We start from the raw sequence: 16,941 nt of genomic DNA on the forward strand, positions 1-16,941 counted from the left end.
AGGCCTTGGGGGTTTAAGAGTCTGACCTTGTCATTGTAGCTTTCAATTTGACGCAGGGATTTTTTTTTTTTTACAAAATGAATTAAATGACATATATCATTAATGTAAAACTAGAGAATCATACAATGTACTAATTCCCATTAAGGCAAAAAATAAAATCTAAATGTACATGTTGAAAATAGAAAGAAAAGAGATACACATTCTGTATAATTTTCCGAACCACTGGGCTTGGAGAGAGCAGATAAAATGCAGCACTAATTCCCTTACGTTTTTAATTTCATCACTAGTTGTTAAAAGCTGGTCTCAAGTGACATATCTTGGCAAGTGTGTTTTCCTTTGTCCACCAGAATCACACAGAAGGACCATTAAGCTCTATTAACTGTGGTTAACTGTGTTTTGACTTGACATTCAATAACTTCTGTGAGTACATAATCCCCAGGTAATGGTGATTTCATTTTAAACGCAACGTAAAATGAGACTCGAGTTATGCGAGGAAGACCAACTTAAAGTCTCGGTTTATTTATTTGCATGTAAAGAGACGACGTGTAGGAACATTAATTGAGGAAAAGAAAACCTTAGGGCTGCAGGAGAAGCTGAGAAGCCCTGCAGGGCTTTACTGCATTGGTAATACCAACAGGTTGAAGAGACACATACCAAAAGCATTTGTCAAGGGAGCTTGTGCGTTTCTCTGCACTGTGATGCCATTTTTTCTGCGGCTGTAGGGCCCTTCTGTAGTCGCTGCTGCCTACCATGTGTTTCCATTTACCTGGCCGGGCTACCTCTGAGCATAATGTTCCCACTGCAGTTATTATCTGGAGCCTTGCGCGGTCACACCACAGGGGGCGCTTCTGTCGCGAAGTTAATGCAATATCCATCCACCTTTCACAGACAACTGAGGCCTGCTCAGCACATTTGTCCATTTAAAAGGAATTTCTTGCAGACCAAGAGCTAACTACGTTTCAAATCACGAGCCCTCGTGTGAGATTTGGTGATTTTTGGACCCCTGGGTCATACCAAAATGTCACAAGAGATGGAGGGTGTAGGTTGAGTAAAGATGAAACCTTTCCAAAAAAGACATTTAGCAGCAGTGTGGTTATTAAAGCACAGAGCGTTTGTTGTTCAATTTTCAGAGTCTTCGCAGTGGACAGATTTTGGGTGTCTGTGTATTCTAAAACTCAATATATCAGATGATTAAGTCTTCCCTCGGGTCTGCGGGGATGACTGAGTATTTGATAAACCTCAAATACACAGTGTTTGGTCAACCCAACCAAATGGATGGAAAATATTGTCTCAGTTGGCAGGCTGGCCGATCTATAAACTTTGTGTTGCTTGTGTTAGTAGTTGCCAGCACCGGCCGACTTACTCCAATCATAACTTTTGTCCTCCTGTGCAACAGAAGCTTCTGATTTCATCCTGAGATTACAGGCAGTGTCCTCCTCCTCTCTAGTCCACGGGGAAAACACAAGGCCAAATATTTTCTCTTGGGAGTGTCGCTCTGCTCTACCTGAGGATTTCATAAAACCAGCACATGTCCGTTTCCTGGAACCACCAAGCATCTTTCCATCCCAGCGCCCCTCGCCCCGCCTGTCAGGCTCTCCTCTTGACCAGTGTTTGAGGCTGCTGCAGGTGCCCCTCCCCTGGGCAGCCCGCTCAGGAAAGCACCCCGCTGCTTAGACGAGACGAGGCCGCAGCCCGGGCCAAATTCACGCTGTGAGGTGTATAAGAGGCTCCCATTCTCTCCAGACATACACAAAAAAGATTCCCTTAGCACTCCGCCTCCGCCTGCCCTCCTCTAAAATTCAATCTTCCCATCTGTTTTCCCTCTCTCAATCATTTTTTGTCCCCTCTGCACTTTCTGCCTTGCCTACACTTTCATTCCTCTGCAGGGTCTCATCTTATATGATGCTAGCGTTTATAAAGTTTACTGAAAATTTTAACATGATGAATGAATAAAAAAAAAACTCTCAGCAGAATTCCAGCTTCAAACATCTGTAACATCACAGCAGCATCTATCAAACGCACTAATTCAAGTTTCATGATAGCTGCACATGTAGTGAACACGGTATTTAAAAAAACTGCTTGTAATTGCTGGTTTGACAGCAAACCCTGAAACCTAGGCACTCACAGTGTTTCTTTGTTCAACCCATGGTAACCCCACTGTGAGGCGCCCTCCTCCCCATCACGTCCCCTGTCTTCACACCACAGTGTCAGCCGCCAGGATCAGGCCAGACCGAGGCTTGTGTGCCTTGAAGGCCGGAGGTTACATCAACCGACATACGCATTACAGTTCGCACTAGAGCTCTTACTAGGAAAGACAGTAAATATGGCACGTCTGCTCCTCTCGCTCCTTCCCTCTCTCCACGTGTTTCACTATTTCTCTGTGCTTTCCTGCCTCCTCCTCGCAGCGCACTGCCCGTAAACAGTCATCCCTGTCAACTCAGGCGTCAAAGCTCCCCTGACCTCTGACATTCTGACACTTAACTCATCTGAACCCCACGGTTTGTTCATGCAGAGAGATCATGGCTCAGGAGGGCCATCATGCATTTCCATGACACTGTTCAATATCAGAACAAATTATTTATTAGAGCTGAAATGATAAATCGATGAGTGGATGTGTGTCTATGTCAGTACAATCGGTTGAGCAACAAACATCAACTAGTTCCAGCTCTTCAGATGAAAAGAATGCAGCTTTTCTTAGTTTTCACTATTTTCTGACATTTCTTAGATCAAACGATTAAACCATTAATCAGGAACTTAATTGGCAGCTTAATCAATAATGAAAATTACTGTTAGTTGCAACTTTATTATGCATATGAATAGTAGTAGAGGATTTTATGGTGTCGTGGAACATGCTCCTTTTGTACAAAGGAATGACAGCTATGAGTCATTTTATTCACTAGTGTCAAAATTAAAAGTTAAATTATGGTTAGTGAAGTTAGGGGTTTGGTTCAATAGGGAAAAAAACAGCAGTGTGTCACTATGTGTATGAGGCTGAAGAGTGAACACTATGGTCTAAAAGTACCAGGATTAGACTGCCACCTGCAGGACTAATGAAAGAAACCAAATATCTGCAAGCAAACAATTATTTGCTCCTGGTCATTGCTCTCCCTTTCTCCCATCTAATACCTCACAGCTGCCACCTGGCCAGTAAAGAATAAATAGCTTCTGTATTATAAAATGACTTGTTTATAATTTAACATGTAGCAAACATTCAAATTTGTTTGCATTCAGTCTGCAAAAATGCCGACTGTCCAGGCTGTATGTGCTGTATTACAGGTACCGTTTCTGTTCCTGTGAGACAGCAGGGAGTCTCAGTTATTTCCTAGACACTTCATGCTGGCACACAGCACCACTGGGTGAACATTCAGAGGGAGATGCTGCAGAGTTTCATCCTCGCTGATAAACGACAGACGGAAGAAACAAGCTACAGTGATTACAATCAATTGAATATCCAGCCTATATCACAAAGCCAAGTCTAAACTATATCTAATTTTTTCTCTACATTAATGTGGACTGTTCCCATGCCTGTACTCGGTCGGATACTTCAACAAAGTTAGTCCTTGGTTCACAATCGTTGCTGTGTAGCTGAAGATTTTAGCAGCTGTGGTTAGCAACAGCTATAAAATGGCTGCACTTGTTCCCTGTGTCTCTGTTACACAACATGTTCCTCCTCTTGTCTGTCTTTGCACTGACTGAACTTCCAGCTCAGATGGCTCAGTAACTGACCCATCCCAGTAACAGTGTCCCCAGAGGGGACGACACCTCCCATCCTGAGGGGTCAACACTGCAAAACAAGCTCTCCTCCTGGTAAAAAGCAAATGTCTTGACAAAAAATATGATTTTGTTAAATTAAATAGAATACTGACCTTTTTACATACAAGCTTTGTGGCCAATTTAAATGTGTACAAACAATTTTTGCCATCAAAGCTTGCCAGCTCTTACATCAACAGTTCAGATGCTCAATTTGAACAGTGAAGGAAACTGTTATGCAAAGTCCTACTCAAAATGTTCAATCAGCTCTTTAAAAGAAGAAAATTGATCTTTATGGCTTTAAAATGCTGGGAGGAGAAAGTTCAAGCTAAATCATTTGAACGGTGAAATATATAACATTACAAAATAATTGAGATTTAAATAATTGAGATTATTACACTTCTCTTTTTGGTGGACTCATGGCTCACTGCAAATGATTTCCTGAGTCAACCTGTTCGCTAAAAACATAACTGCGGTGCAAACTGCGGGGTTTCATTACTGTCCCAACAGATGAGCATAAACAAAACCAGTGTCGTGATTGGAAACGAATACTGATCCTTTTAAAACAAGCCATTTCCTCCAGCATGACAGACCTTGATCCTAATCAAACTCGAGAAAGCAGAGTTTTGCAGACTGCTTTCAACACCCCGCAGCACAGCACAAAAGAAATTCAACTAGGGCTGCTGGTTGTTCAATCTGTTGGTCCATGTCGCCCCCACACAGCGTTCTCACCTTCCACAGAAACCTGCACCTCCTGGCTATGTCTCAGGGCTCCTGGGTGGTCAGAAACTGAACCCCCGTACCTGCCAGAGGGGCTCTGAGTAACCCAGTACATCAGAGCAGACTGGGATGCTGTGGTCTGTCTATATACAGGATGCTGGATGGTCTCATCCCACAGCAGCCTTTAAGAAAAACCTCTGATTCTCCTCACAGAGCAGACTGTCAGCTCACAGTCCTCACAACCTGCAGCCATGTTCAGACTGGAAGATGAGGAGGGGCTTTTAGTTTGTAAGCTATTTGCCAAAGAGGCATCGATGCTCCCAGCAGGTTAAAAGATAATTAGATAAAGTGAGTCACATTAAAATGCCATGAATGGGTCATGTTCACAGACTCATTAAATAAATGTGTGCCCCATTTGAGTTTAACCATTAATGGTTGTTTCTTTTTTATTGCTGTTTTTGATTACTCATTACAGACTTTAATTAGAGATTTTTTTTTTTTTTTTTTCAACAGGAATTGTTGTTTCCTGTATTAACTACACAGGCAAATACTGACTCACATATGCATTCAAAAATGACGGGCAAGTTAGTTAAATACAAGTTAACACTTTTTGCAATGCATTGTTTGCATTATTTTAGGGGCACAATAAACTGTGGGAATCCGAGCTCAAATCAATGAACAAACTAAGTCCTGACACGCTTTCTAAGTTACATGAGGCGTGCATTTTACAAGCTTTAGACTCACATTTTAAGAAGCAGAATGACTGATGAAACCTACCTTGACTCGGTGTCCGGGTCTGTTTTGGACAGCTACGGCTCGGCGCATCCTCCTTCCCTGGAGAAACTCACCGAGGCTGGCGCGCAGGTGTTGAAAGGCCGGGGAGCAGGTGAGGCAGCAGCACCACACCTCAAACTTTCTTGGGGCACAATAAGAAAAGATGTGCTGGTGTCTGGCGTCCTCTTGTGGTATTGGTGCCAAGCGAACAACTTTAACCGGAGGCGGAAACGGCTGTGCACGAAGCTAGCACCCAAACACTGTGGTAGCTGTGGAGAGGTCCGGTGGTGGGTTTTCACGTTTATTGTTACACCGAGGGGAGAGAGAGTTTGACAGGATATTAATGTCGTTTTGTGGGACTCACAACGGCGGGTGAGTGTGTCAAACCGAGCTGGTTTTGTGTTTTTCTCTGTCACTTGAGCCGCCGTCCAGATGCTCTCGGTTAGCCGGCTAGCTGATGCTACCCAGTTTATGTAATCATGGCGGACTGTTGTCGGGCTGCTGCCGTGCACTGGTTCTTGCTAGTTTTCTTTTAGTTACATGTTAACAAGAAGAACACATGCAGATTTGGGGCGTCCCTGCACTTGTGTTTACATGAATGATCACAATAAACCAAAGTCATTATTGGCAATAAGCAGAAGGACCTTCAAGAATCGTGTTTCTTGGCTGAAACATAAACAACAACAGTATGGGTTTTACTATAGCTGGTTAACGGCAGGTGAGACTATGACGAGATCAAATGTTAGAGAAATTCCCCTTTCTTTCCTAATTCATCGCATTTTCTCTGTTGTCCCAGCCGCCGCAGCAAATGGGACCAGCCCGGTCCTGGCTCTGGTGGGATGGGGGAGGCTGAAGCTGCACCGACGGGGGCTCTGGATGCTGCAGCTGCTGTGGCTGCCAAGATTAATGCCATGTTGGTGGCCAAGGGCAAACTCAAACCCTCGCAGATAGGAACCCCGGGGCCTCCTGATAAGGTAAAGGATTGTTACATCTGTGTCATGATGTATCATGATATATTCTGATTATGTTGAAAGTGATAGGTAAATAATAAAAGTTAAGAGTGGCTCCTCACACTTATGAATCATAACATCTTTGTCGTTGCGTGGAGTGATCTTTGTGACTTGGTGTTTATTACATTAGGTTGCATGATAATGGGATGAGAAACTGAAACTGTTTTTTACAGTTTGCGCTGAGCTTTGCTGATAACAGTCTGGGAGGAATCTGACTTCAGAATTGCCTTGTAGTGACAACCAAAGAAAAGACAATTGACCTAAAAAACACTACCAGTCGGTGTTTGTGGTGTGTTGTTGCACACAAAGCTATCTGTTGCAAATTCTTTGTGTCTAAAAGTGCATTTCATCTTGTTCACCCACATTAGAGCTGTCACATATAATATCTAATGTGGGTGAAGACAGTTGCATATTGAGTAAGTTCACCACAAAGCTGCTGCCTCCACAAGTTTTCTTCAGATATTTCTGTGCTACATATTAGTGTAGTCTCTTGGCTCAGTTTAGTGACAGTGACCCTAGTTTATTTGGAGGGACACATACTTCATCTCTTGGCTCCTAACTCAGGTTGTGGGCATTGGGAAACCCCCAGTGCCAACAAAAGCCAAAGATGACCTGGTGGTAGCTGAGGTTGAGATCAACGACGTCCCGATCACCTGTCGAAATCTCCTGACACGTGGGCAAACACAAGATGAGGTCAGCAGCAATTTGGACAATCATATCTTGCAGACTGAAGTTCATCAGAAGGCTTGAGGATTGATGATTGATATGTTTTGTGCCTGTCACATGGTTGATCTGCAGATCAGTAAAGTTAGTGGTGCTGCGGTTTCAACCAGAGGGCGTTACATGACAGCAGAGGAGAAAGGAAAAGCTCTACCAGGGTAACCTCTCATATTAACAGTAACTGATCATAGAACTGGTTGATTGCACATTTATTGTTGATGTGTTAACACAACCATGTTTCTGCTCTTTCCGCACAGGGATCGACCTCTGTATCTGCATGTCCAAGGACAGACTAGAGAGCTTGTCGACAGTCAGTATTTTGTCATACTTATCTTTAATCAGTAATGAATGCATGTCTTCATATGGGCTGTAAATAGACTAATTATTTTTGTCCCTTGTTCTCCAGGAGCAGTTAATAGAATCAAGGAGATAATCACCAATGGTGTTGTCAAGGCTGCAACTGCCTCATCAACATCATCTTCAACCTTCTCCCCCAGTGGTGCTTCAGTCACGGTTTACCAGCAGCACAACCCGCCTCCAACATCACTGCCCCCCATGACCCACCACAAACCACACTTTCAGTCTGGGGTAAGACTGTTCCCTTTTTGTCATTTTACTTTTCATGCACCAAGATGTCACCATGAAAAGCTCATTATACACCCTAAAATGTTTTTTATAATTGAGCCAACACAGTCCATACTACATCATCTTAGTTAATTATTTCATATCGCTAAGAATCACTGTCAACCATTTTCAATGCAGGGTCATAATTACAAGCAGTAATGGAAATCAAACTTGACTAAACAATACTGGACACCATTAAAATGATAATAAATAAGTTGCAGTTTGTGAACTGAACGTGTGAAGACTCTGATGTTGGAGCTTTTGAACACAACAATCTGGAAGACTTCAAGAGACCATTTCATTATGTTCCAGCTCTGCTTCTTGATTTCCATACATCGTTATAATAAATTATTTCGGATGATAGAATCTAAAAATCTATATATTGCAAGTATGGCAATTCATGTAAAACAGACATGTAGTAATGTGTAGTAAACTGACATAAACATGAAGAAAACCTCACCAATATGGCCCCTTTGTCAGTCCAAATTAATTGTTATTTGTTGGTGGATAGTTGTAATTACATACAGCAGAGCATATAGTTGTATTTATGCCCTCATGTTGTCTTTCGATCTCAGATGCATTATGTTCAAGACAAAGTTTTTGTGGGACTGGAGCACGCTATCCCAGGGTTTGTGGTCAAAGAGCGGGTCGAAGGCCCCGGCTGTTCGTACCTGCAACACATTCAGGCTGAGACTGGGGCCAAAGTCTTCCTCAGAGGAAAAGGCTCGGGTTGTTTAGAGCCTGCCTCTGGACGAGAGGCTTTTGAACCCATGTACATCTACATCAGGTGAGTGTTTTCCTACAAATTAAGAAATATTGCAAACTTTACTTTTCAGAGATGATTCCTGCTTGTGCAGTAACATGAGCTAGCTACAAAAGAGTTTTTTCCCACAATGTGAGCCCTCTAAAGATAAATACAATATTTTTCCTCTCCAGTCATCCTAAACCAGAAGGACTTGCAGCAGCAAAAACCTTGTGTGAGAACTTGCTTCAGACAGTGAGTAAATTCCTGTTACTGTGAAACTATTAACCATGAGATTTTCACCAGGTCTGTGCTTTCCCATTTACAAGATCTTACCATTCCAAATGCATGGTTTTCCACTGTGTAAACTTCATTTGAACAATGTATTAACTGCCATTGTTAACAGCTAGATCACTGACCATCACCAGCTGACCACCATTGTGCAGTGTAGTGTTATTCCAACTACTTGGAAATGTGGCACAGGCCTTTCATATAAGGATAAATGTCCCACAGATCCAGGCCAACTTAGCAAATGGTCAGTTAATACTGTATATTCTTGACTGATCAAATTCTTAGCCATGGATAATCTCACATTAATTAATAAATAATATACCAAGTGGCCACTGCTGACAGACTGTTAAACTCTTAAACAAGCTACAACTATTGTTGTTGCCACTCAGTTCTGGAAAACAAAGCTAAAAGTCAGTCTGTGTTAAAAAATATTTAAAAAAAACAAAAAAAAACATGCACTTCCTTGTTTTATGAATGGTGTTATGAATGATCTGAGCTGTATTGTGTATATTCTATACCACAAGTTGAGCAGGTATTTTCTGCACATTCAGTTGCAAAACAGTATAACAAAAAGGTAAAGGCTCAAAAGAATCATATGCTCCTACCAGGATGTGTGGATGAAGGGCATCAAATCATTTGTATTGGAGTAGGTCTTAAGTATTATGCAACACATTTACAGTATTTTCTTTAGTATGTTAATACATGAAATGTTTTTTTAGGTTGTCTTAATATGATAACCTACAAGAATATATTTTTTATTTTTGTTCCTTGGACCACCACAAGCTCTATATACAATGTTTCTCTCTCTGTAGGTCCATGCAGAGTATTCTCGCTTCCTCAATCAAATGAGCACAATGATGCCAACACAACAAGGTACACAACAATTGGTTGTCTTTCTGTGGGGCCTGGCACTGTCTTTGTTCCTCAGATAACAGCTGTAACATTCTCAGTCACACATACTGCCATGACTGCAAAAGCCATTTAGAAAGCCTGACATGATCTGTTGTCCTCCTCTTCCTTGTCCAGGCTTTGCACAGCCTCCAGTGGTGAACGGGATGCCTCCTCAGCCTCCTTACTACCCCCCTGCTGGATACCAACCAGGCTACCCCTTGCCTGTACCCCCACCTCAGCCACAGCCTGTCCCTCCACCATACACTGTCCCCCCGCCTATACCTCCTGCAGCACCCACAGGTGTGCCGCCTCAATACCCACTTCCACTTGCCCCTGCTCCAGCCCCCACACCCGCTCCTGCCCCTGCCCCTGCCCCTGCTCCCGCTCCCGTTCCAGGCACTATGCCACAGGTAAGACTGAGCCATCACATCTCCCTTTTTTTTTTCAATTATCAACATTTTCTTTTGTAACAAGAAACAAAGTTGGACATTTGCTAATCCACTTGAATAGCATTTAAAGCAATACTTTCTGTATTGTTCTTTTTTCCTTTTCTCTGCAGACTCTTCCTCCTGTACCTTTTCCTCCATCTGCTGCAGCACTACCCAAAGCTCCACCTCCTGCTGCCCCGGCCAACCCACCACAGAAAAGACGCTTCACTGAGGAGGTACCAGACGAGAGGGATAGCGGCTTGCTTGGATATCAGGTGATAATTGGCTCTTCCACCTTTACGACCCCTCATGGTTATCTGCTGGTTTTTATTTTTCACCCTTCTTGTATTCGTCTCCATCTTGCAGCCCCCTTGTTTTTTATTTTTTGCCTTTTGTTTGTGAGTCCAGCCTGAGTCCAGCTTGTGTCAAGTCACTTTTATCAGTCAGTCATATGTCCTCTGTGTCAGATGCTCTCTTGCCTCCCTGTCTGGGATTCATCCTTCCTTTCTGCAGTGTTATTTGTACAGTGGTTGAGAGAGCATGGCTTGCCGTTTCTTGTTGTTGTTCATTTGCAATTCACTCGTGTTTCTACTGGTAATATGGAGTTTCAGAAGAAGGTATTATGTCTGATAAGCTTTAAGTGTCTTTCATGGTGGACGGGGAAAACTGTCAGTGTAATCACACACTTGTGGTAAGCTATAACTTGCATTGACAGATTTTTTTTACTTTGATGCTGGGAGAGGTAAATTATTATAGATTGAAGTGTCAGGACAGGGTTTAGTAGAGGATGTCTGCTAATCGCGCCTGTGTGTTTTTCTGCTCATAGCATGGACCCATTCATATGACTAATTTAGGTGCAGGCTTCCCAGTGGGCAGCCCCGAGACCACAGGACCCCCACCACCGAGTTCCTCTGGCCCGCCGAGTGAGAGGGACAGGTACACAGAGTTTTCTTTTATTTTTTGCATTTTATTAATGAAAAATTAAGTGTGCAAATGTCATTGGGCAAAGTTAACTCACACCATCTTTCTCTCTATTCTCCAGTAGGCAGCTAATGCCTCCACCACCTTTGCCTGTGAATGGAGTGAGACCCAAGATGGAGGAAAGAAGGGCACCGCAATGCCTCGTGGGTAAGGGCATTATCCTGTGGACTGACAAATCCCTGCCCAAATCCAATTCCACAGTTCCTGACTGTGGACTGTTCCCCCTTATAAGCTCAGCCTGGATCTATTCACAGCCTTAATGTAGAGCTGCACAGAGTAAAATGTAAACTCTCTCCCATGCTACTGGACTGTCTCAATCTCAGTGGTTGTAGTTGAGATTGCTGAAGAAGTATAGCTGTTACAGCCCCAGCACATGTATCAGGACACATAGTTGACCAATCCAAAAAAAGTAAGCTTTTTAATTTGGATTTGAATAATGAAGCCCCCTGTTCTTGTGGCAGATTAGATAAAGGCAGCATTACATCCACTCAGACACACACACACACAGCCTCAAACTGGCCCTTATGCTTCTTATGATTCTTGCAGGATTCTGCTGCTGTGACTAGAAATCTGCAGGCAGTGAGGTGGAGCTATGATGCAACATCTTTTGTGCATTGTTCAGTCATTTGTAAAGACGTCTGATAAGTCAAGTCCACCATACCGTCGCGTTCTGATGACATCATCAGTCTGGAGTGTCTGTAATTTGTTTGATTTCCTCACTAATGAGAATCTCTCCTGTTTTTGTGTTTTTCTCTTTTTCTCTGTGTTTTTCCTCTCTTCCATGTATCTCTGGGGTGATGCTGGATACTGATTGGGGGTGGGGCACGACTCGTCCCGTGACGCTGTCCTGCCACTCGATTGACGGCCCTAATACTGTCACTCCCCACCAACCAATGGCTGCTTTCGAATGGCTGCCCCCCTCCTCTACTCTGCTGACAAATTATGATTTTAATCTATTAACTATTTGTTTCTCCCAAAATGTGTTTGGAATAATAACTTGCACCTGTCTTACTTGAAATATATTTCTGCTGTTGTTTTTTTTGTGTGTGTATGTGCGTGCCTTTTCTCTCCCCATATTTCTCTCCCTCCCTCCCCAAATTTGCTATCTTCCTTTCTTGTCCACCCTTCTCTTCTTTCAGAGCCCACAGTGAAAAGATTGAAAACAGGTTTAGTAGCATACACCGGTGACTCTTCTGATGAAGAGGAAGACCACTCCACCTCCAAAGCCTCAGGGCCAGGTAACCCTGGGGCAGTTCCTCCCACCTCCACCTCCTCAGGCTGGACACAGGGCTATCGCTGCCCTCCTCCACCACCCCCTCGTGCTAAAACACAGCCACAGCAGCAGTCGATGCCTTTCTGGATGGCACCCTAAAGCAGGAAAAATCTTAACTCCCTCAGTGCTTTCTACCAAGTCTTACAGGATGTTCACCCAAACTGAGCCCATCTTTTTCCAGCAGTGATCACCCATTCATCACATGGATGACTCCTAATAGCTGTATGTTCTCAGCATTATTTTAGTACTGAGGTCCAAATGGACATTCTAATGTTTTGCAAGACTCCTGTTTGTTATTGTTTTTTCTGTGCAGGCATTATAGTTTGAAGATGAACATTTGCAGGACTCGTACTTCAAACTATTTTGTGGATGTATAGATGTTCAGATAAACGATATTCTGCCTCCAGTTTTATTTTGAATGGAATGATAACCCATGCCAGGTGTTTGAATATAGTGTCTTTGTAAAAACAATATCACGTGGCAATGATGTTGTACATCACTGACGACTTTTAGTTCTATCTCAAATTTCCTACTTTTCAACCCCTTACCTTGTGACACCATCGTTTCCTATTCTGGTCTTTTGTACAGATGAAATTGGACTAATATGTAGGAAAAGCTATTGAATTTATTTCATGCCTTCGTGAAATAAATAAACTTAATTTATTGCCATGTTTGTGCTTGTGTTTCATTGCACTGTGTATTTTCCGTATCAGAAAGGGATCATCACAAATCAAGTCAGTCACATTTGCCAGTTAGATGTCAACACTTCTGCCTGGCAAAATAAGCAGCAGATTAAATGACAACTGATGATGAATGATAACTTAAAACATAGAAGAAACTTAAAATTCTGCGGTGAGACCTGCACTGTACAATCTTAACAAGAGTAAAAATAAAACTATGTTCAACGGCGATAAAACATGATGAGCTATGAAATAATACTGTTGTGAAAGACTGACAGCTGAAATGGACACATGCACACCTTCAGATCATCTCAATCTCTGGCTCTCTTGGAGGGTTTTTCTTGTTATACTGAGAAATGCGGCTCTCCATGACTGGCCGGAAATGACGGATTAGACCCTGTAGGTTAAAATTAGAGAGGAAGAACAAAATTGCCTGTTAAAATTCAAATTTGTACTTCTCTGAACATGGAGCCTTAGGCACTGTGTCACGTTGAATTTAATTTATTAAATTGGTTAATAAAGCAGTTCAAGAAACATCACCTGCACAGGCCACGCGGCTCCATCTCCAAGGGCACAGATGGTGTGTCCCTCGATCTGCTTGCTCAGCTCCCAGATCATGTCGATCTCTGAAACCGCGGCTTCTCCTCGCACAAACCTCCACATCATTTTATCCATCCAATCCACACCTGAGGAAGAGGATGCAGAGCAAGCACGTCCGTAAAAATGTTGAGACTTATTTAGTTGCAAAAACAAGAAAAAGGGTGAGGAGGTGCACCTCAAGATGAACTGACTGCATGGTGAGTGGCAGCATAACATTATGGACACATTCTGCAGTTCCTTACCCTCTCTGCAGGGGGTGCACTGGCCACAGCTTTCATGTTTGTAGAACTCAACCAAACGAGCAATGGCTCGGATCACATCAGTCTGAAGGAAAATTACATTTAACAAACTGTCATTGAAGGCCGATTGGAACTGAAAGTGCAGTGCATTGTGTGATTATTCAGGAGTTTGTTTACCGATTTATCCATAACTATAATGGCTGCAGTTCCCAGAGCAGTCTCTGCACGGACCAGGTCATCGAAATCCATCAAAACATCATCGCACACATGCCGAGGGATGATGGGAGTGGAGGACCCCCCTGGGATCACTCCTAATAGATTGTCCCAGCCACCCCTCACTCCTCCTGTACCAATCACATAAGAGGAGGGAGGAAATCATGTCAACATCTCATAAAGTAAACCAACATCAACACAGAGAAGGACTGTAAACACACACCTGCGTGTCTCTCTATTAGCTCCCTCAGGGGAATAGACATCTCTTCCTCCACTGTGCATGGTGTGTTCACGTGACCGGAGATGTTGAACAGCTTGGTCCCAGAGTTCCTCTCCCTCCCAAAGCTGGCAAACCAGGCTCCGCCTCGACGACAGATCGCAGGTGCCACAGCAACCGTCTCCACGTTGGAGACCGTTGTTGGGCATCCAAACACCCCTTAAGGGAGAGAGATGCAGCAGCAATAGGTAAGTAGGTGGGTAGGTACATACATAAAATACTTTTTAATCCCTAGGGGAAATTTAGACCACCTAAGGACTGTAATAACAATATAACCCCATTTTGCAGTTTCTTAACCCACAATTAACCGCTGTAAGAAACCAGATGTAAAAGACTCTGGGGCTTTTACATCACCTATGTCTGCAGGGAATGGTGGCTTGAGTCGGGGTTTCCCTTGTTTGCCCTCAAGAGACTCGATGAGAGCCGTCTCCTCCCCGCAGATGTAGGCTCCGGCCCCCCGCATTACAAACACGTCAAAGTCATACCCAGAGCCACAGGCGTTCTTTCCTATCAGCCCCGCTCTATATGCCTCATTAATAGCCACCTGTTTGGAGAAAAGACATCATCACAAACAACACACTGTGCAACACAAACTGCAGGTCGTAACACTGTGTGGTTGTATACCTGTAGATTTGATGACTCATTGTAAAACTCTCCTCTGATGTAGATGTATGCAGCACGGGCACCCATAGCTCTTCCAGCCACCAGGCATCCCTCTATCAGCTTATGGGGGTCATGGCGCATTATTTCACGGTCTTTACACGTCCCAGGCTCTCCTTCATCAGCATTCACCACCAGATACTTAGGCCTAGGACACAGGGGAGAAGGAAACACACAGAGCACAGATACATTCACAGAGTGTCATTAATGGTGTGAACAGTGATGCAGGCCTAAAGTTTCCCAGACTGATTGAATATTGATTTTTTTTTTCCTCTTCCTTCTTGTTCGTACCTTCCATCACTGGGTTTGTTCATGAAGCTCCATTTCATTCCAGTGGGGAAGCCTGCTCCTCCTCTGCCCCGGAGCCCTGAGATTTTAACCTCATTCAATATCCAGTCTTGTCCCTTCAGAATGATCTCCCTGGTCTTGTACCAGTCTCCTCTTTTTAGTGCTCCCTTGAGTCTGGTAGGAAGAGGGAGACATAGATGATGAAATGAATAATTATTTCTACAGAGTTTCAGGTCATTAGAGACCAGACAGAATGGTTTTGCATTAAATATTTTTACCTCCAGTCATGTCGACCATATAGGTTGGTGAATATCCGATCTTGGTCGCTCAGAGGACCAAACTTGGTCTTTTTTGGATTCACCTGGTGACAGAGAGGAACATATCACAACAGCGTGATGTACATAGCAGCCATGTGTCAGGATATTGCTGCGAAGTTCTATTATTGTGGCTTTGAGCTGTATTTCCTTACGCAATCATGTTAGTGACATATAATTAAATAGAAAAAAATATTTGATCACACTGATGGCTTTCATTTTACATGCCAACATTTGATTTTTTTGTGCTCAGAATTTGGAACCCTAACCTTATATTTGTTTATTTAAAAAAAAAAAAAAAAAAAAAAAAAACAGGGTTTGAAAAAAAGTTTCATTTCCTAATTGTTTCAAAATTGCTATTATATTTTAAAACATTTTTTTTTTAACTCTGTGACAATGTATGGGCACAAAATAAAATTTACCTTAAATTACCTCAAATGAATTGCAAAGTGAGAGGGACTCATACAGCATGTAGAAAACACTTAATCCATTTTTCACATTTTACATTACTGAAATGTGGTAATTGCTATATTATGAAACATGAGGATACATTCAGAATCACCAAATCATTTCTAAATCAAATATCATACTCATATAGAACAATATGCAAAATGAAAATATTTCAAGACCAAAGACAAGTTGATCCAAATTAGCTCATTTCAAAGCATCATCTGTCTGTCTTCTTGGAAATTTTTAGTTCAGTCAGATTCTCCTTATTCAACTTGAAACTGTTTCTTGCTGCTTGCAAATCTGGCATGAAAGCACCTGACAGCGGGCCTGTAGAGCAGTCTCTCTGAGTTTCACACAGCAGAGTGAGTGAGTGTGTGTGTGTGTGTGTGTGTGTGTGTGTGTGTGTGTGTGTGTGTGTGTGTGTGTGTGCGGGCCTACCTGTGTCTGTGCTGCAGTGCTGTAAGTCAGGCGCGGAGCGACCTGACGCGCCACGGCGCCCCACAGCATCCGCCGAGGCAGCATCCTGCTGAGGCGGCTGAGGACCAGCACCTCCAACTCTCTTCAAACTGTTTTATTCTCCAAAGCCTTGAACCCAGAGTCTCCGTCGAGCTTCTCCCACAATCAGTTTCTGAAACCTGCTCTGGAAGGAGCCGCAGCGTTGGGCCTGCTGCTTTAGCTTGATTAAACTAAGAGGATTGGGCGGGTACGTCACATCCTATCCCAGCTGCGGCGGGGGCTACAGGTAGGCTGTGCTCGAGCTCATTAAGGCGCACAGAATAAACTTCGACTGTTTTTTTTTTTTTTTTTTTTTTTAGAGGAAGCCTTTTCACAGTAGAAATGTTGTCTCGTCATAGTAGAAAAAACGCAGGTGTTATTAATAACAGTTAATGATGGCTCCGGTCTTTTCGTGAATCCCAGTAGGTCACGACATGCCACATGAACAGCACCAGGACGCTGAAACTGAAGCTGCTAAATTCAATAAATTCAACCCTCTTCATTTTATAACTCGCACTTTT

At 43.1% G+C, this 16,941-nt stretch overlaps 3 protein-coding genes across 7 annotated transcripts in view; 1 reads left to right on the forward strand and 2 right to left on the reverse strand.

Moving 5' to 3' along the window:
* The window catches only part of kcnj14 (potassium inwardly rectifying channel subfamily J member 14), a 33,819-nt gene extending 28,421 nt beyond the window's left edge, over positions 1-5,398 (reverse strand). Inside the window, exon 1 of the mRNA XM_071470897.1 lies at positions 5,248-5,398. The gene's annotated coding sequence lies outside the window, so the exon portion shown is untranslated. The remainder of the gene's footprint in view (positions 1-5,247) is intronic.
* On the forward strand, positions 5,234-12,873 carry khdc4 (KH domain containing 4, pre-mRNA splicing factor). Of its 5 annotated transcripts, none has more exons than XM_071470880.1 (14): positions 5,234-5,356; positions 6,041-6,218; positions 6,819-6,947; positions 7,053-7,132; positions 7,232-7,284; positions 7,381-7,562; positions 8,174-8,385; positions 8,535-8,595; positions 9,444-9,504; positions 9,658-9,932; positions 10,082-10,225; positions 10,777-10,886; positions 10,993-11,078; positions 12,071-12,873. In XM_071470880.1, exons 2-14 carry the CDS (start codon positions 6,084-6,086, stop codon positions 12,301-12,303), a joined length of 1,761 nt encoding a protein of 586 aa, XP_071326981.1. In that variant the 5' UTR covers positions 5,234-5,356; positions 6,041-6,083; the 3' UTR covers positions 12,304-12,873. The 5 variants fall into 5 exon arrangements, 4 of the variants coding, with proteins under 4 accessions (XP_071326981.1, XP_071326983.1, XP_071326980.1 ...); XR_011686839.1 differs by lacking the exon at positions 5,234-5,356 and adding an exon at positions 5,453-5,616 and having other exon boundaries at positions 10,805-10,886; XM_071470879.1 differs by lacking the exon at positions 5,234-5,356 and adding an exon at positions 5,456-5,616.
* On the reverse strand, positions 12,812-16,724 carry LOC139613893 (NADH dehydrogenase [ubiquinone] flavoprotein 1, mitochondrial-like). Its single transcript, XM_071470905.1, has 10 exons — positions 16,364-16,724; positions 15,440-15,522; positions 15,165-15,335; positions 14,838-15,021; positions 14,568-14,757; positions 14,160-14,372; positions 13,901-14,067; positions 13,727-13,808; positions 13,425-13,570; positions 12,812-13,281 (listed from the first exon to the last, which is right to left on the reverse strand). The coding sequence occupies exons 1-10, from the start codon at positions 16,445-16,447 to the stop codon at positions 13,186-13,188; spliced, it is 1,416 nt and encodes a 471-aa protein (XP_071327006.1). The 5' UTR covers positions 16,448-16,724; the 3' UTR covers positions 12,812-13,185.
* Positions 16,725-16,941: the final 217 nt, after the last annotated feature.

This window comes from Trachinotus anak, unplaced genomic scaffold (genome assembly GCF_046630095.1).
Source record: "Trachinotus anak isolate AG129_WGS33_773 ecotype Australia unplaced genomic scaffold, CSIRO_AGI_Tana_v1 ptg000032l, whole genome shotgun sequence".
NCBI classification, from domain to species: Eukaryota; Metazoa; Chordata; class Actinopteri; order Carangiformes; family Carangidae; genus Trachinotus; species Trachinotus anak.